General features: G+C 44.7%; 1 protein-coding gene across 1 annotated transcript in view; it reads right to left on the bottom strand.

Annotated features, from left to right (window-relative positions):
- Positions 1-14,009, bottom strand: part of HIF1A (hypoxia inducible factor 1 subunit alpha) — a 34,033-nt gene extending 20,024 nt beyond the window's left edge. Inside the window, exon 1 of the mRNA XM_082059465.1 lies at positions 13,774-14,009. Coding sequence (XP_081915591.1) covers positions 13,774-13,808 — 35 coding nt within the window. The 5' untranslated portion in view covers positions 13,809-14,009. The remainder of the gene's footprint in view (positions 1-13,773) is intronic.
- Positions 14,010-27,492: the final 13,483 nt, after the last annotated feature.

Below are 27,492 nucleotides of genomic sequence, written 5' to 3'. Positions count from 1 at the left end.
GAAAATTGCAAGATAAGCATCTGCCTATAAGCACTTTTTGTAATTCAAAGTTCCATGCCTTTTAATGTTATCATAAAGATGTTTAGTGTCACTAGTTGAAAAAGACAGAAAGTAAACTACTGCATTATTTACCACCACCTGTTTAAGAATTATTTTTTTCAAACCTCACTCGACTTAAAAGTTAAGTACTACCCCTGCCAAATTCACATTGCTAAGTCTGTGGATCTGTGCAAAACCACTTTTTAATGAGCACACATCTTGTGAGAAGTATCACAAATAACAGAGGAAAGCTATTCACAAGCTGATATTGCCTGGAAATAACGAATCAGATTGAAAGTACACAGACAAGCACAGACCCAAAGGAACGCATTTTTCAGTTCTTTACCCAATGTCCTACCCACAATAGCCAAACACCTAGTTTGTGCAGAAACATGCAAGCAACAATACTATTATGACTGACTCTTGGAAGCCTTGAAGCACCAAAATATGTTTAATAAGCTCTGATAAAGATGAGGTAAGCCATCAGAACTCCTTCAGTGACCACCTTCAGTTTTTCCAACTTAATGAAACTGCAGCATCCCCATCCATCCCCCTCCCACCCTCTGCCACTGCCCGCAGAAGGAAGCACTAGAAGCTTGATTATCAGAATCATTTTATAAGAGCTAAGAATAGGATTACATTTTCTCCTTTGGTGGCAAAATCAGGCTACTAGATGACAGAAATACTACTTCTATGTAATGAGAAACATTAATAAATCAACATAATAATAACAGAGATATTCTGAAAACTAACGTATGGGTATTATAGTAGTAAAAATTTCTGCGCGTGCAATAGTTCTATTGGTTTCTGTGAATATAAGCTCGTGTTCATTACGAGTGTAGCCTAAAATATCTGATAATTTCCCTGTGACAACAGATGTTCCTGATCTAGTCATGGATAACTTGGTGCAGGAAGTGTGGGGCTCCTGACATCCAGGTATATCCAAAATAGCCATTACGACAAGTCTGACCTTTAACAACAACCTTTAGCTATATAATCTGATTGATTAAACATTTCTTGCTGAAGACAGGCCTCAAGTACCTTTTCTCTTGGTGGAAAACTAAGGGTGGAGGTGAAAAACCATCTGGATTCCCTTTGTCTCCCTTGGACCACAGATTCCACTGACAAAGGTAAACCAAGGAATTACGTTGCCTTAGACATATTCACCTTTATACCTTTAATTTTTCTTTGTTAGCTACCCATTCAAGATCCCTTCACTTGCAGAAATTTGCTCTTACAGAAACTCAAAGGGGCGATTACTGGAAGTAATTGTTTTCCATTTGCCCAGATGCCTGCAGTTTTGTCACATATTCCTTTTCAACTACAGACACTCCAGTTAAAAACCCCAAGCTTTGGCAATAATGCTGTGCCCTTCAAGTCTTCAAGCAAGAGATTAAAACAGACACTAACCACACAAGTTGCTATTTCAGCCCTCTCCCCTGTATTTCCTTTCTGAAAGCTTTTAATGTTCATGAAAATATTCCAGCCACTTTCTAGATTTTTGCCTGGTTTTAGCATGCTTAGCAGCAGACTTCAACACAGCCAAACCTCCTCACAACCACTGAATTATTAATTACTGACTGAAACGCTGCTCAAATCAAGCTCATAGAGCTTCTGTTAAAAATTAATCCTGGAGTAAGAGAAGCAAGTGCTGCCTGGCTTTGTGATGGGCAAAACTCAAGTGCAACGGTGGTACCAACAGTACCAGCGGCTAAGTCTCCTCTGCCTCTTACTATGAGTTTCCTTTCTAGAGAGGTTCCTACTATAGATAGATATTTAAACTGTACAGCACAACAGTTTGCTATTTTTAGGAGCTGTTTAAAACTAAGCTGTAACCAATCTGAGTAAAACCCAGCCATTTAAATAGGAAGATTAACCACCAGCTTCAAAGAGTGTTTCTTTAATAGATCAAATTAATAGGGAAAACGTCTTTCACGAATGAGGTTTAATTATGAAGTCAGAGTTGCCTCAACAAGGGATGTCACCAAATAATCAAAAAAAAAAAAAAAAGGAAAAACAAAAAATCCTTTGCTGTTGCAACTAGTCTAAGCTTTGTTACTTCAGGTGCACACAGTAAATGGAAAAGGACACAATCACTGCGTGCCCACAAGTTTATTTGTAGTCAATTAAAGGATGTTCAACTCCTATAAAGAAAATGTATTTCTTAAGTGAGCTCTCAACTACCCCGGTTCCCCAAAGTAAGACAATTTTTTTCTCCAAAAGCAGCTTAACTTTTTACACGTACCTCTACATTGTTTTTTTTTTAATTAACTGTAACTAGGGCTTATTTTTGGAGTAGGGCTTATATTTTGAGCATCCTTAAAATTCCTGAAAAATCATGCTAGGGCTTATTTTCAGGGTAGGTCTTATTTTCAGGGAAACAGGATAGGGAAAAAAAAAAAAAGGTGAGCTCAAGGAAGAGGACTTTAAACACTGAAATGGCAACTGGCACAAAATCAGTTTAAATAAGCCATATAATTTAAGAGGGATTTTCAGAAGTTTCCATGTGTAAAAGTCATGGTCTTCACAACAGAAATACCTATTCTGCAGAGACAAGAGGAACCTGAGCTCCATTTAAAATAACCACCAGACTCAAGAGCTGTATTGCAACCTTCTGCTCTCAGTCTTGCACGAAAGAAAAACACCTGAAGACCCCGAAGAATATCTCAGCTGAAGAGGGGATTACATGTGCAATGAAAATATCAGAAATGCCGGTGCAGGACGGGAAATTGCATGTGTTTTCAGGTCTGGTGTTTCCTGAATAACTTCAGTCCCAGACATTCATTTCCATTTTGTATTTCTGCCATCGGAATACAGAAGCAAAGAGCAATCCAAAGGAGGTTACACACCGCAGCTCACAGAAAGCAGTGCTTAAATGAGTTTTAAGCCCAACACCTAGCACATTTTATATCTAAAAGAGGTTCACACACAATAGCTCAATAAACATCTGAGTTCCAAAAGACATCTGAGCTAGAAACCCAGAGAAAAGAGACATTTTACAACCAGGATTCACTGCAGCTGAACCAAGAGCTCAGCTGGAGGATATTACCCAGGCTCTCACTCACTGCCTCAAAGCAAAAAGGCCTTTAAAATATTGAAAGGTAAATATAAGCAAAGTTTTACAGCAAAAATTGGCCCAACAGACCAGAACACCCCACCAGCAGTCCCATGTGCACCAGTTACAGATGTTAACATGGCCTCTGTACTGGAAGGTGCAATTCCTGTCATTATGGGTCAGAACGTCTCCCAGACAAGGAAGTGTTCCCCCTGCCACCCCAGAGACCCCTCCGTTCGCCACAGAACATTTCTACAAGTGATTCTCCATCCAACATTCAGCCCACAGTTTTCATCTCCTCAAGTGTAACACTGACCAGTGGTCACATGTAAACCCGACTTAGTTACTGGTAGTAAATAAGCAAAAACAAGACCAAAAAGAACCCCGGAAAATGCCATCTGTAACTGATACATTTCAATTAAAAATTACGAACTAGATTAAAAATGGTCAATGGACAGATCTTAAGATATGTAGCATTTCAACTTCACCTCTTTGTTTCTTAAATCACCACCCAGTGTCGAGGAAAATTTTACATTGTGTACACAGTATTATATTAACACAAGTAATCAGGGTGGGTTTTCTCCTGTATGTTGCTTTACTGCTGTTATCTATTTTCTAGCCTTACTCGCATTCTAACTTACTGCTTCTCTAATCAGGTAGATTTCTCCCTTGACATGTTTCCAATTCCCATGAAAAATAGCTATTGTGCATGTATTCACTAATCGAAGCTTATCTTTCTTGATCCAGGTTTTGAGCAAATTTTAAGAAAATAAGCATCTTCTTATAGCAATTCACATTTTTCTCTTTATAATTGTTTCCTACAATCAATTTGCTTTGTATTTATCACAGTATCTGTTCTTAAACAGTTTCACAGAAGCGCACCATGTGTAAACAATACTATCCAAATGAATACCGAGCCTCAAATCTGATAACATCTCATTATTGAACTTTAAATAGTTTATCTTGGACACCAGTTCCCATCATTTGCCAGTACAAGACTGCATACACAATACCTCCATGTTAGATATAACCTCTCTCGAGACTGTAAAACTAGTACTGGAAATACCTGGCTTGGAAATGGAGTCACACAGACTGTATCTGCTAAAACACAGCTTCAGTTTTTCTTCAATACGCAAAACCAAAAGGACAAGATCCATCTGTTACAACAAAATAATACACTAGCAGTATATGTCATCATGATGGTACTAAAACTTGAAAAGTAGACCTGCAAGTGGCCTCATATTTAGCTTTTAAGTTTGAATTAATTCTTGCAGCTGGTACAAAACTTGGTCATCTCTTCCTGCACAGCTAAATCAGCTGCCTCTGCCAGCACAGCTGGACAGGATAGAGACGCAATCCCTTCCTACGCTTTGCAGCCGTAGCCCAGCAGAACAGCCCAAGGCAGGTATCGCTACACCAGTGCAACCAGTTGTGTTCACGGAGACCATCTCAAAAGCTCAACCCCGGGCAGGTCCGTGCCGACCGCTCTCGCCTACGACACAACAGCACATCCCAGCCAGTAAATCACCAACTAGACACAAACTCACTTAAAAGATGCAGATGCCAAAGAGCATATTACAACAGCTCTACTGTGCTGAATACGCAGCCGGTCAATTTTCTCCACTGCTCGTTAGATCTTTATTTTATCCAGAGCTGCTAGCCGCAATACTTACTAAATTATTCTTCCATGGAAAGAAGTCCCAGGCGAGCCCAGCCCTTACCACAGAGAAACTAAAACAGTATAGCTCAACTCCCTAAAGACTACTTTATACAAAAAATGAGTTTATAATTATAATCCAGTTATTTAAATATATGGTGAGTTAATGATGCAAGTATTCTTAAAAAAAAGAAACGCTGCAAAATCAGAATCTCCTCGTTGTCCACCTGGCATAGACAGAGAATATGCCAATTAGTTCACTTATGTCTTCAAAAATACTTTTTAATTTGAGTTGATCAACTTCAGCTGGGAGTCACAGAGCCACAGTGTTAACGCTACGAAGCCCTGGGACAGATCAGCACAAGACATCACCCAGCGCTGCAGACAGCGCCAAAAGCCCCATTCCCTCTCGCCTCCCAGCCCAGCAGTAACCTGCTGATCTCGTCTGAGCAGCAGCCGAGACGCGGCAGCTCAGGCTGTTCATCCCTCAGCAGGCAAACGATAAAGCAGGTTGTGAGCGAAGGGCAGGGGCACCTGGGTGCATTACAGCTGGTCTTGCGAGGGAGCCCCAATCTTTGCTGTTTAAACACCCGAAAAGGCAGGCAATATGGTGAGGAGGAAAGGGGCCAGAGGAGCAGCTTCACCTCATGTGCCAGCTTCCCAGGCTACGCATTGGAGGTGACCAGGCGGTCCTGATGGAAGGAAAAAAGCGCTTCAGACTGCACTCGAACACTTACTGCAAAGCCTCAATTCTCAGTTCAGCAGGCAGGCCTTCTGGGAACTGCAGTTATCTGCAAATTCTCCACAAATTTTACTTTTTCCAAATCCATGAAGGGGGTGTATCTTCCTCCTATCACTGCATGACAGAATTAGTGCAATCTATCTTAGCTACCAATTCACAACGAGCTCTGGGCTACAGCTTTCCCTCTTCTTCCTTTGACATGATTTTCCTTTTAAGTAATATTGCTTTTACCATTATGGCCAATTTTATTTACCAATTATCCTTATTTTACAGTCTGTGTAGAAAGATTTTGTGAGGAAAAACCCAACCAAACAAAAAACCTACACACAAGAATCTCATGTGTAATCACAAGCATGTGATCTGCTAGAAGAAAGTCTTGCTCATTATGAATTAATGAACATTACAGCCCAGTAATTCAACGCAGGAAAAGAAATCAGAAATTCTTTACAGTAACAAAGATTTAAAGAGAGATTTAACTGGTGAAACTAGCATAATAAACAAGCACAAAGAAAATACCTCTGTATGTAAACTATGAAAATTCATTCCTTTGTACATTTACCTTCTGACAAAGCAATTTAAAACTATTTTCTTCACGTGAGAGTAGTTACTGACATTTACCGAAACTTGATCAACAACAAAAATAACCCCTAACTGAAAAAAAAACCTCACAGATTAAGAGAGCAAACAAGCAGTTCAGACTGAATCACCTACAGCAGCGCAAACATTCGGAGCAAAAAACCAAAACCCATTGCTGTTTGCAAAACGATAGTGGGGAGAAGTAGTGAGAAGAGCCGCCGTGCTGGGCTGTGCCTTAACTTACAAAGTCTTACTTTCAAGACCATGAAGTCTATATAAACAGGTATTTTACAAACAAGCAAATTATGGCACGTAAAGACCCAGCAGCCAAGCCTGAAACTCCTGAAGCCAGCACAGGACCACACCACCGAGATTATCTGTCACCCAGATTCGGCCTTGAGCTGACCTGAAACCCCATCTACCTCCCCACTTAGAAAGTGTGAGTAAGAAGGTAAAAGCTTCCAAAATTAGTATTTCTAATTCAGAACACAGTGAAGTGATCTTGCTGTGTCTCACTACAACTCAACCCACTGATATTTTACCTTTACATAGTAATTTACTGTTTCAAAATAACCCCATGGCATACAGTGGTTGGTTGTAACAAAAACTGTATTTTTTTTTTTTCAAATTGGTTATTTGGATTTTTTCCTAGAAAACAGCTATTTTTTTTTTTCCTTTTAATTAGCTGTGCTGTGCCCTTCAGGATGAAAGAGACATGGTAGTTAAATTGTGTTTATTATTACTGAAAAAACACAGCTATTCAAGAGATATCTGGACATGGGTTTGACAGAACTAGCCACTAAGTGCTCCCCTCCCTTCAGCCCTCCTGCTTTTGCTTCTACCAGGCTCACAAAAAGATGCCAAAACGTCAGTCTCTCAGTTAACATTTTAGCTATTAACTGGTCTATCTTCAAACAGATGCAGACTCTTCATAACGTAACTAATTTTAGTCTAAAACATGGCTTTAAAATATGCCATTTATTTTATGTCATTGCATTCAGGTTTTCCAGACTGGAGACGGGGCATTTTGCCCTCACTGCTGCCATTCAAGTTCTCTTCCCTTCACCTCACATTCCCCGACTGGAGCCAAGAAAAATGCTTATAATAGACAAAAAGCCTCCACCAATGTCAGCTCAACATCCAGTAGATTCAATAGGATGCAAGGACAAAGTCCTTTCTAAAGGACTGAGCACTGAAGACTCCCACCACCAGCTAAATCACAAAAATACTCTCATTTCTTCAGCTTAGCTAGTAGAAGATGCAGTTTTTATATCTGATGTGTATTACTTCAAGTTTTCTGTTCCTTGGAGCGTATTCCCATCTCTTCCAATGGGTTTGAGCACAAGGCAAACATGAGGGAAACCTCTAGTAACTCTCTAGTGTAACATTTATTATTCTCACTTCTGAACAGCGTGAAATAACTTCACAAACATGGGAGCACTAGCATAAAATTCTTTTGCTTCTTGAAATGCAGGAATTTTCACAAAGTAACACCAATCTGGTTTTGGTTTAGAATTGACGACGGTGAAACGACTCATTCTGGTAAACAAAATCGGTCATCTTTTCCAGGTAACACTTCCAAGAATTATTACAAATTGAGTTGAAAAGGATATTAAGTAAGTTACTTGGTAAAACCTTTCACTGTTGTAAATATGATACCACAGTTCAGTGTTGCCGATTCAGTTTCCTCAATGCTGTAACATTTTTCCTCGAAATGCTTAACAAGCATTCATTCACACCACACCAAATTAAACAGAAGCTGCACAGTGTCTCTCCTAACACACACAAAGTTTATTATGTATTGAATATCTTTAAGGAACTGCTAATGGATCTTCTTGAAGCACCAGTTCTTCAGGGCCAGCAGAGCCATTTCAAACGTCTTGCCACTAAAATATATCAGCGTTTTAAAAGGCTACATTTTTGTACAAGTCCCACTATTATCGGGCTTCAGCAGAACGAAATGACAGATTATGCATATGATGAAGCTCCTCTTTATTGATGCAATTACTCTTGAGACCCCAGACCAAACCCCCCGGCTGGTATGAACAGGCGCAGCTTCAATGAACCTGTGCTAATTTACATCAACTGAGGCTATGGCTCCACATCAAAGAACCCTGAAGTGTTCGTCACCTACATAAACTGTATTTAAAAAAAAATATATATATGCTGGCAGGTATTCACCTGATTTCATGTTTCTAATAATTTAGGAACTTAATTTTCAGAGACTTCTATTCTGAGCTAAACAGAAATCTCAACAGAGGAAGACCTTAGCAGCCATCATATCCAATGGTAATTTGGAAACCTGTATCTTCCTGAATTTTCAGTCATTAGCTAAAGTAAAAAGGCTCACCTTCCCTCCTGGGTCATTTCTGTAGTTCCCAATGCCATAAAAACCCCAAGCATCTCCCATTTTGGGGCAGTTCTCAGTGGAAAACTCAGATTCTCCTGCATACTCTTCCACTTGCTCTAATACAAAGGAGGTTTCTCAAGAGAGGATGAAAACGCTCAAGCTTTCTCGAATTCAAAAGAGAAAGGGCTGTTATAACATGAAAAGATGATTAAGGTCCAAGTTCTTTACATGCATTACCGAGGTGGTTTTTTTGAGACATGTAAACACCTGCCTGTATAACTGTGTATGTGAAGATAAAAGCAGCATTTGAGCTGATGACTTGTAATCTGGAACATTCCTTCCTTTTGGACATCACCTTGCTAGAAATGGGTTACTGCACCTCCTTGCTAGGGTTCTTTTGAGATTTGTTTTTGTTTTGAAGCTGTTTGTTTTCTTAAAGAACACATATTGTAATCGGATCAGTATTTGCATCTCCTTGAAAGAGCAGTATCATCAGGAAAATCTAGATTCTCTCATAAACCACCATGGGACTTCCCCCTGGGTTTACTTAACAATGTGTACTCTACAATCACACAAGAATTATTCTGTTGGCATATTGTAACACCAAGCTTTTCAAGAATAAGTGGAGAAATACTGCCAAATTCTCTTCTTGCAGTACCAAAAAAAAAAAAAAAAATCTCAAAAACTCAGCGGTTTCTGTCATTTGATACCAAAAATTTCACACAATCCTACTTGAAATCCAGCCTTCTAACACAAATTGGTGCAATGCTACTGTTGAACAGCATGAATACAGACAAGAATCCATTGTGTTACATAGGCTCAGCAAGAGTCTTCAAGGCTTTCAGGTCAGAAGCCACCAAAGCAAACATGTGCACTCTTCAGAACCTCAGAAGAGTTTGGGCTTATACCACAACACTGCTGGCATTTGCTAGTGTTATTAACATTTATTGATTTTTTTTCTTTCTTTCCTCCCTTCACCATCAGCGATCAGAGTCCTGGAAACAGTCTTATAAACTCCATGCATTATAGTTCAATGATACGGAGGAACAAAGGTCTACGTTGCTTTCACGATGTGCAGAGGGGAAAGCAAGTGCCTATACGTAAATACTTGCTGTTGCATCGCTGATTGAAGCCTTACATGTGATAGCAGGATGGTCTTCTCTGGCCTCTCTTCTAGTGGCAGTAAAAACACAGCACACAACCATGCTGCTCGGCTTCTCCAGGCTTACACAGACATACTTTAGTGTGACCTTAGATGAACCTAAATAAGCCCTCGATGGACATTTCTGAGAAAAGAGAAACTAACCAGAAAACGGGGCTGGCAATTAAAAGAGGGAATAAAATGGATTATCCACACCTCCCCCTTTAAACCAACAGTTGACCTAATCGCCACATTTAAGTTGCCGAAAACTGTATGAAGCTACATTCATTTTCCTCCTCACAAAAATGGTCCAGGATGTGCCTCCAGAGACCTCAGAAAGGAGAAGCATTCAGAAGGCACAGTTGCTAGAAAAGCTCGAAAGTGCTTGAAAGAAAAACTTATAGACCACCTGACAACCTGGACCATCTGATCACATCTACACTAGACCTCTCCCCACTAAGTGTGGGCCAGTTGCTGGCATTCCAAGCACACCAACCAAGAGACCCTGACTGCAGAGTGAAGAAAGACACTGTTTTAAAAGGGCAAAACAAACATGACTGTAAACGTAAACCAGAAAACTCTCCTGCTGCTTCTGTCAACATACTGCCAAACACTCAGCCCTTCACCGATAAAAGGAAACCAAAGCACCAGCAGAGCAAAATTATGCAAAATATCTGCAGTAGGCAAATCCTCCACAGCTATTCTTCTCTTATTTTCAGGGCCTTGATAACAACGAGGAAGGGTGGTAGCACGATGCTGTTGCCTTCATCTTTTGTGGGCACTGGCAAGTAGTTTCTGATCACTTTTACTGAAGGAATTCAAAACTGGTTCATGTTTGAGGAAATAGCAAAGAACAGACAACACAGGCGCTACCAGAAGGTAAGCCCTATGGCAAAGCAAACAATCCAGAAAAATCCAGAAAGCAATAAAACCACTTTTCTGTAAGCCAGAAACCACTCTGCCCTCCCCACACCTGTGGGGAGACTCTACAGAGATTTACTGAAAGATTCCTCCTCATCTTACAACATGCAGGGAAGTACAGTTCGAGCATATACAAAAGGGTTTTGTACTCACTTTCAACTCTGGTAATGGTGGCTCAGTTCCACCAGCGTTGAAAGAAATTCACAGACAAAAAGCGATGGCACATACAGTCCTAAAGACCTCACACAGGACCTGGGCTTCTCCAACAGGTTTTGAGGCTGGATCTCAGTGGCTGAGAACCAGGAGCAAAACCCGGATCTTTCAGATCATCCCCTTAGACACTAGATGTTAAGTTTCAAGTCCCAACTCTGAAAAACTGAAAAGCTTCAGTTTTTCTCCAAGGCACGCAAGTCAGGATGTTAAATTCCACCGGTTATACCATCTTAAGACTCAGACTGACAACTTGAGAAATCACTTTTTTAAAATCCTTCCACTTTTTTTTTTTTTTCGGCACCCATACCATTAAAATACACATATTTTATGCTACAAGTAATGTCTTAAAACAATGCAAGATTCATTTTTTTAGTGCTTCTACCAGCTGCAAGCCACTCCTAAAATAACCAGTAACCCTAAATGGCTCATTTACTTAAAATGGTGCAAGAATAACTCTGCTAATAGTGAAGTGTCACACCACAGGCCAAGGTAAAGTTTTCACAGCATCAGACATCTGCTGTTAAACGAATATGGATAAAAATCAGCGTACTTCTCAACAAAAACCTTAAATTTGAATGCAGTTTAAGTCAATAAGCAGACAAAGCTCCCCAAAATAGTGCTTTACCTACTGGATGCACTGAGATAAACTTGCTCCTTGTACCACAGGAGGGAAAACCCAGGAGCACATGAAAATGGTACAACTACCAAGGAACAGGTAAAACCCAAATAACTCCACACCTCATCATGTTGCTGGTACTTGGTTTCATACAGAATCGTGACCCCTCTATGTGTAGGAGCAGCTCAGGACTAATTCAAATAATGGATTCAACAAACCAGTAAATAAATCCACACTTCCAGTTACTATTACAACTTAATTTCACTTATGTAAGACTGAGATACACAGTCAAATTCCATCATTTCTGCATCTCACAGCACATAATTAAGCAAAACAAGCTTCACTTTAACTACCAAGAGCTAAGCATTACCCAAATTCAAGCACAGGGAGGGACAAGGAATAAAAGGATCTTAACACATGCCAAAATTGAGGTGCACTATTTATACAATCAGCCAAACTTTTATCATCAAAGAACAGGACTGGAAAGTCTTCTCCCTTAAAGTTATTCTGAATATGGACACCATCAAACCTAAACGTTTCTAAAACAACGCAGGCTCTTGAGAAACACTTGAGATTTTCAATAAGTTCTCCGGTGTGTTCATATCCTTCCCTTTTTGCTTAGCCATCTTTACTCAACTGCACATTGACAGCCCCCAGATACAGCTTTATGTTTTCCATTAAAATGTGCCCTACAACAGAAGTAATGTGAATATTCCTCACTGTTTTTATAGGAAACATTCCTACCTTTGAACTCTGTCTACAGGAAACAAAAAAACAACAAATTCTCTTTCTTAAGCCCTGCCTTTAGGAAGGAAGGATAAGCTTTGCATACTGATTCTTACATTCTGAAGAAAGTAGATTACATCCAGGATAAGGAAATTGCAAAAAAATAAAGTACCCAAGTGGGACAGAATGGTAAGTAAAAAATAACAAAGGGTAATACAAATTTAAAACAAACAAACAAAAAAAAAAAAGCAAGAGAACAACTCAAGTCTCAAAACCCCTTTCTAGACCTGCTACTAAATTAAAGCAGCAGAGCAAAGCTCAGAACAATCATTTCTGCTGCAACATTTTCTCCCAGGCTTCTCAATAGCTCTTAGCTTTGAGGAGAAAAAACAAAGGTGAGGGAATCAGTGCCACCCTCAGGTGCCCCCACTGTGCGGATTTCATTAGACTAAGAGCTGCTTCTCTCCCACCTCACCTCCTGCCCCATAACAACGCCAAATCATCCCCGAGGTGAGACTGTCCTAGAGGTGAAGGGCTCCCCGTTCACAAGCCCAGCACTGTGCGCTCCCAGCTCAGCACAAAGCTCACCATCCATTTTAAAAGCGGGCCAGTCTCCTTTCCAACACGACTTACGAGCTTTAATACTTATTGCGTTTAACCTACTCAGATAACCCTTTGATACGAGAGCGGAGAAAACCCATCTTAAAAAAAAAAAAAAAAAAAGAAGAAGAAGAAAAAGAAAAAGGTATCGATATCAATATAAACAAACGGCGTCTTCTGCAGATGGCGATTACGGCAATTAATCCCTCCACAACGCGCGCCGGTGGGGCACAAACGCAGAAATCTGGTCACCCAAATACTCAAATTCCCTAACTTCAACGGGTAACAAAGGCTTTTAAGGCTTTTATTTCCCCCTCTTAATTTGAGCTAACAATCCCTGAGTGAATTATTCATACTCCTTAACTCACATTGTCCAGCCGCCCCCCCACCGCACCCCATCTCGCGTAGGTTTGGTGTTTGTTTGGGTTCCAAAACGGCCCTTTTCAGCACAAAAAAAAACCCTGAACACCACAGGCTCGGTGGCCGCCTGGAATAACGCACAATGAATTCCTACCCGCTCATTTTCAGAAGCAAAAGGCAGCCCCCAGGTCGCTCCCCGCCCGCGGCCGCGCAGGGCTCCCCCCAGCACCGCTTCCCCCCGGCCCGGCTCCCCTCACGGACACCCCGCGGCCCGCCCCGCTTGTCTCGCTTTCGGCGCGCAGGCCGCCCGGGCGCCCCGGCTGAGGGAGCGGGGCCCACACAGACCCCAAGGGGGGAAAACACGCTGGGAGCTCGCACCCGCGGCCCCGAGAGCCGCGCCGGCCCGGCGGGACAGCTCCCGCCGCGGCAGAGAGAGGCGCCGCGCCACACGGAGGCCCCCAGCGGCGGAGCGCCCGCCCGCTCCCCCCACCGACAAAATGGCGACGTGGACGGCGGGGAGGAGGAGGCGGAATGAAAGAGCGAAGCGCTCCGCGGGCTGGGGGAGCGCGGGGAGGGAAGCGGGGACACGGAGGACAGGGAGAGGGCGGCGGTAACAAAGCGCGGGGGGTGCCCGGGGGACGGCAGCCCCGGCGCTGTGGGGAGGCGGCCCCCGGGCCGGGCGGGGAGCGGGGGGGCGGGCAGCGCGCTGCCGGCGCGGGCCGAGCCCCCGTGCCGCGGGCGGGCAGCTCGGGAGGGCGCGGTGTCGGCCGGCGGTACCTCTTCTTGTCGGTGACGCCGCCGGGGCTCTCCATGGCGGCGGGCTGGCTCACTCCTCCCGCCGGCTCCCTGGATGCGAGGCGGGCGGTTCCAATGGCCGGCGCGGGGAGATGGCGGCGCGGCCGGGAAGGGGCCGGGTCTGGGGCCGCGCGGGCTCAGAGCATCGGGGCAGGCTGCGGGGAGGTGCGGGCGGCGAAGGGCGCAGCGGCGGCGGTGGGCGGCGCGGGGCTGGGCGCGGAGGAGGAGGCGGGGGCGGGCGCGGCCGGCCCGGGCCCCGCGCTGCGCCAGTGAGGAGCGGCGGCGCGGCCCAGCCCCTGGGCCGGCGGGGTCAGCTGAGCGCTCAGCTGGGAGGGGGCCGGCGCCTCACGTGTGGCGCTGTGTGCGGGGCGGGACCGCCGGCACCGGGCCCCGAACCGGCCACCCCGGGCAGCGGGCAGCGGCGGGGGGCTCGCCGGAGCCGGGTTGCGCTGGTATCACGCCAAGCAGCGCCGGGGCTGATAGTTAAAAAGTCGCCAAAAATGAGACCGCCGCTCCCCAGAGCCCTCCATTTATGAACATATCGCGTATTTTTATTACTATTTTTTTCCTAAGGAACTTTTTTTTTTTCCCCGATTCTCGACTCCTCTTTCCCAAAGGTTTCGTAGTCCTAAAGCCAGGACATTTCCAGTTAAAGAGTTCAAAACCTCACATTAATTAAAGGAAACAGGCAACTGCATCGCCGGGCGGGCCAGAAGGATAACGCACAGATAATTAAGCACATTTCGAGCAAGTCTTACAACTTCGAAAACCCCAACGCCTAAAGGCAGAGCCGGGAGGCTGGATGGGGGCTGCGCGGAGGCACCTCTCCCCCGCTGCCTTCCCTCCCATCCGGGCAGGCCCGAACCTCGCCTGCCCAGCCCCTGTTCGGGCCGGCGGAACGCGGGGTCTCTACCCGCAGCCCTGCGGTCTCCACCGGGGCGCAGGGGGGGCCACGTCCCGGTCTCTTGCCGTGCTCGGGGGGCGGCGGGCGGCGCTAGGACCGGCGCGGCCCCGCGGCGGTGTTGCCCCGCGCTGCCCCATCGCCACCCGCCGCAGCCAGGGGGCGCCATAGAGCAGCCGCCCCGGGGGCGGGGGGGGCCGATCTTCTCCCAGCGTGACCGGAGTCACCTGGAGGTCCCGGGGTCTCCTACAAACCTCGGCTGGCCCTGGGGGGTTCATCATGAACAGCTGTACAGATGACAAGACCTGTGCTGGCCCAGGCCTAACCGGCAGGCCTGGCATAGGCATGGTCATGCAGATGCTCACGAGTGGTCCCTTGGATCACAGAATGGTTTGGGTTGGAAGGGACCTGTAAAGCTCATCCAGTGCCACCCTTGCCATGAGCAGGGACATCTTCACCAGCTCAGGTTGCTCAGAGCCCCGTCCAGCCTGGCCTGGGATGTCTCCAGGGATGGTTCATCCACCACCTCTCTGGGCAACCTGGGCCAGGCTCTCGCCACCCTCAGGGGCAAAAATTTCTTCCTCATGTCCAGCCTGAATCTCCCCTCCTTTAGTTTAAAACCATCACCTCTTGTCCTATTGTAACAGGCCCTGCTAAAAAGTCTGTCCCCGTCTTTCTTATTGGCCACTTTTAAGTACGGAAAGGCCGCAATAAGGTCTTCCTTATCAGGAGTCAGGCCACAGCTGTGGAGTCAGAGAGGAAGGAAAATTGGGTGCAAAGCCCACGCATTTAAAATTAAAGGCTCCACAGTGGCCTATCTATGTACCCTTAGTCACACATGTCTGAGTGCTGTGGGACGAGGAAGGATACAGCTCCAGGTGGTGGGACCCCACAGACCTCAGAGGTTCCTTTACGTCTTTTAGGCTTCATCCAGCAAGGACTTGAAGTGATCATATGGAGCTGAACCTCACGAGACTACTCGATTCACAGCTCAGAGGTAATGATACCCTTAAAAAAAAAAGCATCTTTGACAGGCAGAAGTAACATCCTTGTGCTGCTGTGTGCACGTGATGTTGTAAGAAACACCTGCGGGGCAAATGGATGTCGTTTCAGTACTGCACCTTCCTGACACTTCTGCGGTGGGTTCAGAACTTCCAAGTATCAACAGTCATTTTTGCATACAACGGTGGGTGTTGTGTTTTTAAATTTTGAAGAAAATCAGTGACCATGACATTCAATAGAAACCACGAGGAGTTTCTGTATGACATGAACTGCGTCTGCTCACAACAGTCAGATATGCAGAGGAGGCAGAGGTGCTGTAGACTCCTTTTATTCCTTTAAGGTTTCTCATCCAAATGCTGACAAAGCCCAGCTTTACTTAGCTTATGAGATGTGACAACACGATAGCCCATGGCTGTGGATTACTGATATTTCAGTTGTTCTGTGCTCACTGGAGCCTCAAGAAAAGAAATAATCAAAGCAAGACTCAAACTCAAGTCTCTTGCATAAGTCCCAAGAAACCCCACACAAGAGCTTGCGGACAACTTCGTCTTTCAAAATGAGGTACAGGCAGTTTAAACATAGGAACAAATTCACTCATGTGTGGCAGCCATGCACTATTTCAATAAAGTCACAGGTTCAGTCTAACAGCCTCTAAGGAATTTCCCCAGTGAAATGGGGGGATCTCCTGGCAGGTGCAGAAATGACATACGGAGCTCAGTGCCACCTTCTCCATCAGAGCTCCCACCACAGGGAATGCGTCAGGGGAGTTTCGATAGCGAAGTGGTGCTACCAGAGGTATTTCCCGTGCCTTGGAGGAGGCGGGTGCACTCGAAGCAGCCATTGCAGCTTCTCTAATCTGAGTGTGGGGATGAAGTGGTTCCTGGTGAGCTTGCCACACTCAGAACTGAAAGCCTCATTTCAACTGCAATTTTGGTGCTCACACCCCCTTTAAAGACCAAGTAGCACCAATGTGTTCAAGACCAGGTACTGCCTAGCTGTAATGTTACAGAACCCACCTTACCCTTCCCAGCAGGCTCTTATTTTCCATCCTACAGCTGTCAGTCCTTTCAATGACAGTTTTGGTGCCCATAAGCTTTGAAACCTTAGGAGCCACTTGGGCACCTTTATTACCATTATCCAAATTCACATACTGTGCAACACATTAAAATGGTTCCTCATTGAGAGTTCTCTTGCTACATTCTGATCTTTTTAAATCATTCAGGCACAAGAGCTCGAGATGTGTTAGAAATCCCTGAGTAAAAGACACCGTAGAAAAATCTCAGTATACAAATTACTACCACTGCTCAAGTTAATTGTTGAAAGATGTCAGACTTCCCAGCATGAACTGGCTGAGGAACTGTGAGTAAGTGCTGTGGTCTCTTTACCAGACACATTTCTCTCATGCCAAACATGCTTACCCCAAGCTCATAATAAAGAATACTGCATCAAAAACCGACTGTGTTTCAGGAGGATGTTAGTGGAAACTTGTTCAACAATTAAGCATTTCATACTGTAGCAGCTCTAGAGAGATGTTAAGCAAATGCTCTCCCCTTCACATCCTCCCCTTTATTAAACTTTTGTGTCACTCCACTAAAATTCTGCATATACATGTTCTTTCCCACTTTGCCAGTGGCTGATAAGAGAAACTTGTTACAGTACATAATGCCTCAGTCACTTTTCTTGACCTTTGTTGCTGTGCTAAGTTCATACTCCGACTTACGTTAAGAGAACTTCCTGAATAAAACAGTGTTTGCATATGACTAATTAGGGCAAATGCACAAGCTGATGAGTCAGCAAACGGCGTGGTGAGGACAGCAGCAAGGATTCAGCAGCAGCACAAATCAACGTGAAGATGGGAGATACGCTCCTGTCTGTGGCTTCAGGTCTGTCTGCTGATGGCTCAAATCTCAGTCAGTGGGCTCTGCATTAACGCATCCCTGTTGATAATGATTGGCAAAACCTACATTGACTTCAGTGAGAAGAAGAACAGGGTTCTCTCCGAAGAACACTTATAATTCCTGAGCATGGACTTACTAGGTGGTGGTAAAGAGAAGTAAGGACTGTATTTATCTCACTTGAGTTGATAACTCACATCACATGGGCTTTCACTGTAACAACCTGCCTGCAACACTGGCTTTCCTGGGCTTTTGCTTTGTAGTACAGTCCCCTACATATAGGGAATTAATATTAATATTAATGGCATAGGGAATTAATACTAATGGTATTAATAGGCACCATCCTATAAGGAATGGCACATACTAGTCTATGGATATGTGACTAGAAAACTTCCGTTATCCACAGCACTGCTCTGCAAGTGTTTCCAGAAGTGCCACAAGGTCTCTGAGGCTGTGCAGCCCTGTGGCTCTGCTACACAGGCTGCCAACAATCTGATGCTTCTTACTATGACTTACTGTGCCTAACAGTGCAAGAACCTGAGATCTCTCGTGGTCAACTCATTCCACAGTAGAAAAGTGAATTGAAATTCAAATCAAATCCAAGTCAAACCATTGTTAGTGGAAGCCTAATGCTGCTGTTTCTCAAATACGAAATATTGTCTAAAACAAGAGTACGTGACGGGAGACACAATCTCTATTTGGCAACTGTAATTTCCACTGGTCTTTTCTAACCTCAGTGCTTCTCTTCTCCTTCTTGTGCCAGGACCTTATTTATTTTTCTTTTTGCATTTTCACAATCCACATTTTTTAAACTATGACCACCTCTTAAAGCCTGCTTGACTCAGCGCACATTTAGGCATTTGGAAATACTTTCTTGATTGCGATTCCTGCACAGAGACGTACACCAATGTGGTTTAAAAATTCTGCAGTATAACAGAAGTTCTATGTCCAATTCAGTGTAATTAGCTTAGGGGAAAGTTTTTCTACCCATGAAAGGAATTTACCAGATGAAAGCATAAGGCAAGCAGGCACTCAGCAGGCAATGCCATACAGCTTTACTAGTTGGCTGGACCCTGCCAACCCCAGGCCACCATGAGCAGATATTGCCAATTGTACGGTGGTTTTCCTGATGTGGACAAAAAGCAAGATGGAATTTTAAAATCATCCTTACAGAAAAGATGGGTTTGTGGTCGAAGCCCCAAACAAAGACTCAGGGAGCCAAGGTTTGGTTCCAGGCTTCCTGTGGGATGTTACACAAATCACTTAGAGAAAGGATTTTGGATTTCAGTGCCGCAGTCCTTTGGTACAGTGCTGGGCAGCAAGTTCCCTGCATGCCAGGTACACCAGCAGACATGGGGACCTGAGCAGGAGCTTCAGAAACCAGCTGAGGAGGGAACGACTGAGGAATCCACAATGGGAACATTGTAAAAAGGAGTGCTGCTTGCACCTACGGCCTTGCCAAGGCCAGGTCCAGTTTTTGGCCTTCAAGATACTTCTGCCTGCTCCACATCCTCAGCTGGTAACTCTGCCCTGCAGCTGGGCACAGCAATGTGACTTGGAAAGATTAACCAAAGTCTGGGAGGTAAAGCACTCTCTTGGGGGTCAGAGATGCTTGCTAGGTCGAGAGAGGTTCTCCTTCCCCTCTACTCTGCCCTGGTGAGACCACACCTGGAATATTGTGTCCAGTTCTGGGCCCCTCAGTTCAAGAAAGACAGGGAACTGCTGGAGAGAGTCCAGCACAGGGCAACGAAGATGATGGAGTGGAGCATCTCCCGTGTGAGGAAAGGCTGAGGGAGTTGGGTCTCTTGAGCCTGGAGGAGACTGAGGGGTGACCTTATTAATGTTTATAAATATATAAAAGGTGAGTGTCATGAGGATGGAGCCAGGCTCTTCTCAGTGACAACCAATGGTAAGACAAGGGGTAATGGGTTCAAACTGGAATACAAGAAGTTCCACTTAAATATGAGAAGAAATGTCTTCTCAGTGCGGGCAACAGAACACTGGACCAGGCTGCCCAGGGAGGTTGTAGAGTCTTCTTCTCTGTAGACATTCAAACCCACCTGGACACCTTCCTGTGCAACCTCATCTGGGTGTTCCTGCTCCAGCAGGGGGATTGGACTGGATGAGCTTTCGAGGTCCCTTCCAATCCCTGACATTCTGTGATTCTGTGTGATTATGTGATTCAATCTCCGTCCTGTTCAGCTCACACAGGGTTTGGTACCCACATGGGTAAAGCCTCACTTCTTCTCCTCTCTGGGACCTGTTTCACTTTGGCCCCTAAACTGATTTTTTACAGAGAGGCACTTGGAGACATGTGGAGCTGGGTTTAAATCTTTGCTCCAAACCAGGCAAAATAGAGATTTGAGCACAAGTTCACCCAGCTGGTATTTGAAGGGTGCTGGTGTGCTTAGACAGCGGGTTTGGTGTTCCTCAGCTCGGTCCTGGGTACTCTGGAGCACATTTTCATGGCCATCGGTCTTACTATGTAAGATTGTCCCCTCACCTCTGCTCACACGACATTCCCAGCACAACTTTCTCGCGAGGCTGCGGTGACCAGCACAGCCCGGTCTGTCATCACACTGGTGAGCAGAGCACCGGCTGGTTTTCCTCGTGACCAACAAAATGTTCTTAACCTACATCTCCAGAGCCAGGAAGACACTCCCAATATGCCAATAAGCCTGTAACACCTCATACCTACCAGGCAAGTTTTACTTTCTTCTTTGCCCAGCTTCCCTTTTGAAGGTACCATAAACACAAGTGAAATGCTTTGAGGATGCACAAGGGAAACCAGATGAGCAGTCAGCAGATGCAACGAGAACTGTGCGACAGTCTTTGCATAAGTTCCAACGTAGAGCAGAGGGAAAATGCATTTCTCAGGAGACGTGGTTTCAATTTCATGCAGATTTCTGACTCCTACAGCTAGTTATCATCCACAGGAACGTTCTGAAAGAGGTCTCTTTTTCCTTTTTTTTTGATCCTTTTCATCCCTTCTACAAAGCCCTTTGTTACTTTACAGCCTGGACCACAAGTTTCTCACACAGAGCAAAAAAGATTTGGAAATAAATCGAAAAATGAAGTTAAACGGGCTTCAATTGTAATTAAAATGTAAAGGGGACCAAACTATTTCATATTATCCAAAACTGGGAACTGTTTAACATTCAGTCTTTTTTCCTGTTTTGGCATTAAAACACACTTTCTTTTCAATGATGGTACAGTTTCTTAAGTGTTTCTATTTAACATTTCCCCAACTTGGATCTAGCTAAAACACAAAGGGCTTGAGGTTTTATTTGTTTGTTTGTTTTCCCACAACACATCAGAAAATGCAGTGCAAGCTTTAATGACTGTGTCTGTTTTAGCATGCCTTTTGGAGGACTGTAGGCATTTATGGGGGAATGAGGTAATTAATAAATTACTTAGGCATGCAAAGACAAGTTAGAAGCAGCTGTCTTTCTTCTCTTGATATGGCAACACTATCATTAAAACAATGGCTTCTTACCTCTTTTTTTTTTTTTTTCCTCTCTCTCTGTTCACAGACCACTCAAGTTGCTTGTTTAAGTTAAAGCTTTAAGGGCTCACCAAGTTTTCAGGACTGGTAATTTCTCTCTCAAACACATCATTCTCTCTTATGTATTTGAAATAGCAATATGAAAATCAGTATTGCAATCCCTTTAAGGAGACGTTGGTGTTCAAATAAACTAAAAAGCTCCCATGTTCTCATTTCAGCCTCTAAAAAATGACTTTTATAGTATATCCATTTCTCTTCCGGGTTCAGTTTTATTAAGCTAGAACCACAGCCTTCCCAGATGTGGTGAGGAGATGCGAATTTAGCTGATCCAGCCAGCTGTGAGAGGTATCAGGTACCCCAAAGTCTGGGATCCACAAGCTGATGAAGGAAGGATCAGGTCGCGTTGCTTCCTGCTTTGCAGAAAGCCAGGTGGGTAGGTGAGGGGGGGCTGCCTAAACCAGCATTTCTAAATTGCAGGGTCAAGGAACCAATTGTTGCTCTAGGCAGAAATAAGGACTTTGCCAGCTTGATAACAACAGAGCTGAGACACAGATTACAGTTCCTTTAATTTTCTTCCAGTTAATTAGATGATCAATTGCAGTATTGGCTTTCAGCCATGGCAATGCCAGATGAAGTGAGTTCTCTGGTTTATGAAAGGCTAATCAATCCATTTGCAGCAATGATACAGGTTTTTATTTTAAATCCAGATATGAAAATGCAGATGCAAAATACTGCTGTTATTCACAGCGAATTGAGATCTCCTCCTGCCCCAAAAAATCCCAGTGAAGAGTGGCACGGTAGTTAGAGCTTTAGCTTGGGATGTATTTTCACTTCTCTGCTTACCATAGACTTCCTGCATGACCACAGATGAAACACTTAGGTCCAGATACGCAAAGATACTCAGGCAACTGAGACAGAAATCAGTTGAACTTAAATACATAACTAGTTTGTGGATCTGGTCCTTTGGAAGAGAGACTGAGTTCTCCACTTAAGAGTGGGATAACAGGTACTTTCCAGCAGAACTGCAACAACTCCTGTTATGGAAGACAAAAAAAGGCCAAGGAAGAGCAGTGACTGAACAGCTCCAGGTATTTGACTCCAAAGCAACATCTGAGCCCTCTGTCCCATGTCTCCTCCTTAGTGCTGCCCAACTCGACCAGCAGCAGCAGAGACCAACATCCCTGTGATCGTCTTCCAGCTGTTTCTTCGTTCAAATTCTTTATCCACAAGGACTTTAGCTGGAGACACCGTGGAATGCAGGAGGGGTGAAGTATGGGGCAGTGAAACAAGGACCATCAGTGCTGGGTTGTCAGGGCCCTTTGGGAGGTGAGAAAATTAAAAAACAAAACACAACACACACACAGACAAAACCCGAACAAAAGGCACAACAAAACAAAATCAACACCTAGTTGAGCATAGAATGGGCTGAGGGCATTCTTATATTTTTAATGAAGAATTCAGTAGTCCTGGCAGGTTGTGGTAAGAGCACAGCATTTCAGACACCAGGAAAACCAGGGGTTTGTATGTCAAAAGATGTCCACACAGGATGGAAGGAATTTGCCAAGGAACTGAGTAAGCACAATTCAGAACCATAATGACAAAGTTGGTGCATCAAACCTCTCTTTGCTATCTGAGATCACGTTAAGTGACGAAACTGTTTATCAATAAGAGGCAACTCATGAGCGTGGGAAACAAAGATCTCATAGGAACTGGATCTAGATAAGAATGGCCACAGACCTCACCACTTTCAGAACCAAATGAAAATGTGTTTATGCTGACAGCTTTTGCTCAGTGCAAGCCTTTAGTGCATATATGTATTCATGCATTCAACAGACCAAGATACACACACAAGCTAATCAAGTTTTCTTTTTGCTATTGTCTTGGAAAGGAGAAAAAAAAGTTAGTTCATGGATGTGATTTTTGGTTTTGGGCAGTTGAGAAGCCTTCAGTTCATCATGAACAACATACCTCATCAAAAGAGTAGACAGCAAGGTCAGAAACTGGTTTAATTTCATCACTATTTCATGGCTGTTGCCTTTGTTAAAAAAAAATAAAAAAGAATAATGCAAGAGGAGTATAACAATAGCATCTCTACTACTCATTTATATTACTAGAATGGTTACACAAAATAGAGAAGACAGTACTGCCCACAATCTCCCCCAGGGAAAAACAAGCATAGGCCTGAGTACAGCAGCTTGTGGATTATTGATAGGACTAGCAGCTGAACATTAAACCATCTTCTCCTAAAGCAGCAGCAAATTAAATCTAGTTGGTAGAGTAGAGCATGGTTTCTGGAGAAGGAAGAATCCATTCTGGTGTAACCGAAGTGCTTTTGCAGGGTTTAAAATCGATCTAAGCTTGAAAGCGAACAGACAAAAATCAACCCATTAGGCGCCAAGATCCATAGGAGGAGTCATCGAGGTGAAGTGGGCCAGGAATTCACGAGCTAAAGAGTCTCAGTAGCTTGTTAGAGGCATATGTATCACTATAACTGATTTACTGGGCAGGAACGCAGAGTCTGACATGTCCGGAGCACCACACCCTCACCCATCTGCCAACCATCCCTAAGGCTCAGACAAAAAAAAAAGGCCTGCTAGTGGTAGAGTTAGGAAAGAAACACCTCCATGACATCTCAGGCTCCTCCACAACCAGCCTCGCTGACCCAGCAATGGCTCTTACGTGTCATCTTGGCGTGATCTTGCTTCCCCGCAGGTGTGTGCAGAGGAGGGGGCAGAGGAGAGCCCGTGCCAGGCGCCCCAGGCCGCAGGGACAGGCAGGGACAGACAGGCCGCTCCGACTGTGCGGCTCCTCGGTGGAAAAGTGGAAACGTAGAAACGTAGCCACAATAATAAAACCCAAGAGAAAACACCCTCTCCTCTCTCAAAGTGCAGACACGCAGGCTTGGCTCAACACAAAGGTCAGCTCATTGCCAGTCCACTGGCTTCTTCAAGATCACGTAGGCAGCCAGTGAGCTCCTCAGGGACACATCCCAACTTTCCAAATTCACAGACCTGCACGGTAACCACCAATCCTCCTGGCAGGGACTTTTTTACAGACAAAAAGTCCCTCACATATTTTTACCCCATCAAGAGAAGACAAGTAGCTTGCATCATACAACTTTTATTATTTTTCCCTGCAAAGCAAACCTGTCTTAAAAAATGGGCTGAAAATGACTTAAACGAGCTGAAAACTACTCAGGAGCAATGTTTATTTTGCAAAACAGTTATCTCATGTCCAGGAGACCTCATTAATTTGAAAAGTTTCCGTATGACCTCAGAGTTTCTGTAGAATGTGTGAGTGTCCTGCAGCCTCTGCCGCATTCGATGGCAAAGAAACTGCAACTGCAGCCCTGCGGAAAGAGTAGTGAAGTTCCATCTATCATGTCTGAGACAGAAAAAACAGTTTATTTTTTAAAATATATTATAGAACTGCACATCTCGGTGCAAGTACTTAATTGGTGCATATGCACGCTCACCTAAAAATGCTGCTAGGCAGAGGCAGCTGCTGGTCACAGGGTTATGGCCTGTGTCAGACCCAGGCGTCCTTCCTGAGACTGGATGTGGCCAGCTTTGAAGTCCTGGGTGTCAGTGAAATCAGGCCAAGCTCTTGCAGGCTCATAGGAGGGGTATGAGGAAAGTATAATTTCCTGGAGTTAGCTAACACATCTGACCAGAGAAAGTCAATCTACTGATTAATATCTCTTCTTCTGTTGGCCCTCTGTAATCTCTCCTGCCTAGGTGACTCCTCCCAAGTGCCTCGTTGCTAAATAGCAATTAAAGCGTAAATACATTAACAACTCTGTATTATAAACTCGCTGGCAAGCCACACGGTGCTGCCGAGCCTGGCCGTGACAGTGGGACTCTGCCTCATCGCTGGCCGCTCTCCCATGCCAGGAATATTGATCGGTCACTCCAAAACGACATCAGAGTTCATGTCCCGTTATAATGTGATTTTGACCTTTACAAAGTGACTGCAGACTCTTGGGGCATGTGGTGTTACATGGGCCTGGCTTCAGGGGACTGTCCCCAATTCCTCCAGCCCCAGCTACCCCCTGCTTCTCTGCTTGGCCAGGCCAGAAGTTGTCCTTTCTCCTTTCAGATGAGAAGAAGCATTTGTAGTCCATCATATGTGTGATGACATATCGCAATTCTCGGGTTAGCGCTCGCTGTGGCACCCATGCAGACTCTAAATATGCTGCCTGCAGAACCTGGCGAGGCAGGGAAACCCAGGGTTTTCCCCTTGAATATTCAGCTTATTTCCAGGAATACAGATCCCTAGCTGTGGAAACCTGTGTTTACCTCTGTGGGCAGCATGTTGGAGTGGGATTTTTGTGAAGCCGAGACACAGGGGTTTTGATGAGAAAGCATTGACTGTGGTGCCCAGGAGGGACATACCAGGTGTGATATCCCACAAATAGCAAGGACTGCCAAGGTGCAGGGATGCACATGGAAGAGGGGAGGATGGGCAGCGAGAAGACGCCGACTCTGTAATCCCTCCCGTCCACAAATAAATTCCACTCTCTCAGGTCATCTCTGTGACGTTTTACTGTCATAAACAGCAGTTTCCCAGGTACCAAATGGGACACTTCTCCAAAGCACGTTGAGTTTGACTCTGTTCGCCGATGCTGCTGAGTGCACACTTCCAGGGCAGCTGTTCCCCTTGGCTGAGCCATTTCTTCTGCATATCAGCATGGCCAAGTTCATTTCCCCTGTGGTGAAATGAGGAGATAAAGAGTTATTTTAAAGTCCTGGAGACTCCTGTGCGAGCAGAGTGAGGGCCTCCTCGCTGGTTTACACACTGTTTAGGCAGAAAAGCAAAGAGGTGATCCTGGGAAGGAGGCTTTCCCAGGGCATCCTGCTGAGCTGCGCTTGGAGGTCCCTGAGCCCCTAAACCACACAGGGGATGGGTAAAAGGATGGAGGTGGTTGGAGAGCACAGGGATAGTAAAGACATGACTCAGGCATGAAGTGGTTTCAGCAGAGGGCTGGTCATGCACAAGCAATAAAATGGGAGCTAACAGCACAACATTTCTTGCTAACCACATACCAGACTCGCTTGGCTTTCCGAGGAGAAGACACCAGAGAGAGGAAGGAAGCATCTGCTGAGGAGCCATGGCTCAGTCCATGCCAAAACATTACTCTAGATGCAAAAGAGGAGAAACTCCCGTGGGTACACACGAGACCTGCAGTAGGCAATAAAATATAAATGGTAGAGGTTCAGGCAGCGCTGGGGGCCAATCCTGCTCAGAGCCTGAGCCTGACCTGGGGCTTTCCCAGGTGGGCTGCACTTGTTTTTCCTCTCTAGGAACGAGAATTTACATCGGGGCAGGTATCGGGAGCCGCTCTGTGCGCTGCTGGGTTTGGAGCAGCGCTGCCATCAGGAGAGCCGGCGGTGTGGGTTGCTTTAATAAACGCTTTCTGCCAGCAGCCTTTTAATGGGATCTTTTGCCTCTGGAGGATGTGACGTGTGGTAACAGTCTGTCTGCAGAAACACTTGCCCGTCTGTCTGCAGAAACAGGCCAAACATGGAGTTTTCTCCTCATTCACACACCAAAAAAGAAAAAAAAAAAAGAAAAGGTGTATTTTAACTTAAAAACTCACGTGGTTTTGCAGAGCGTGGACACGGCGCCGTCAGCTGCTGGGGGAGAGAGTTTCCCTCCATCACTTGCAGTGGGTTCTGCTGCCAGGCTGCTATGAGTGGCTCTGCTTACATTCGTGGAATATACGTGGATTTACTGAAGTCTGGCACTTCCAGAAAGCCACCGGATATTAAGAAAAAAAAAGGCACTGGGATTAAAACTGTAATAAATGCACAATATTAATAGCAGCGCTAGTTTTTAAAAGAGTCGACGTACGTAGAAAATACAGCTGACCCCATTTCATGACTGTTTGGAGGATGAATGGCATTTTGTGGCAAAATACTGCTCTCTGTGACAGGTGGGGAAGGAGCATCTGGGGGAGAGGGACTCAATGACATGAATTTGTCTTCCTGTGTATTTTGGAACATGATTTGTGTTCATTGAAACGTCAGCTTTTCTGGTAATTTTTTCCTTTTCCAGCAAAGCTGCTTTAATCTCCTTACTGGAAATTGTACTATTTATGCAGAAAATCCTGCCTCTGAGATTGCTTGAGATCACGAATTATGTAACCCAAACAGATGGAGTCGGATTTTTTTTCTTTTGAATGTCAATTCATATTATAATCCCAACAGGCTGCAATCATTTATCAGCTCATTTGCAGCATTAAAAAAAATAGACTGGGGATTTTACGTATGCATTTAATATACGCTTACATAGGAACACTTATGCCAGCGGCAAGACCGTCGCTAAATACTGATAATAGTAATAATGCTTATTAAGGACTTTCCTCATTCTTATGAACAGAAGGACTCTGTGTAATA

The sequence above is a fragment of the Streptopelia decaocto genome, assembly GCF_964273445.1.
Source record: "Streptopelia decaocto genome assembly, chromosome: 7".
Taxonomy (NCBI): Eukaryota; Metazoa; Chordata; class Aves; order Columbiformes; family Columbidae; genus Streptopelia; species Streptopelia decaocto.
This window is presented reverse-complemented; position numbering and strand designations above follow the sequence as displayed.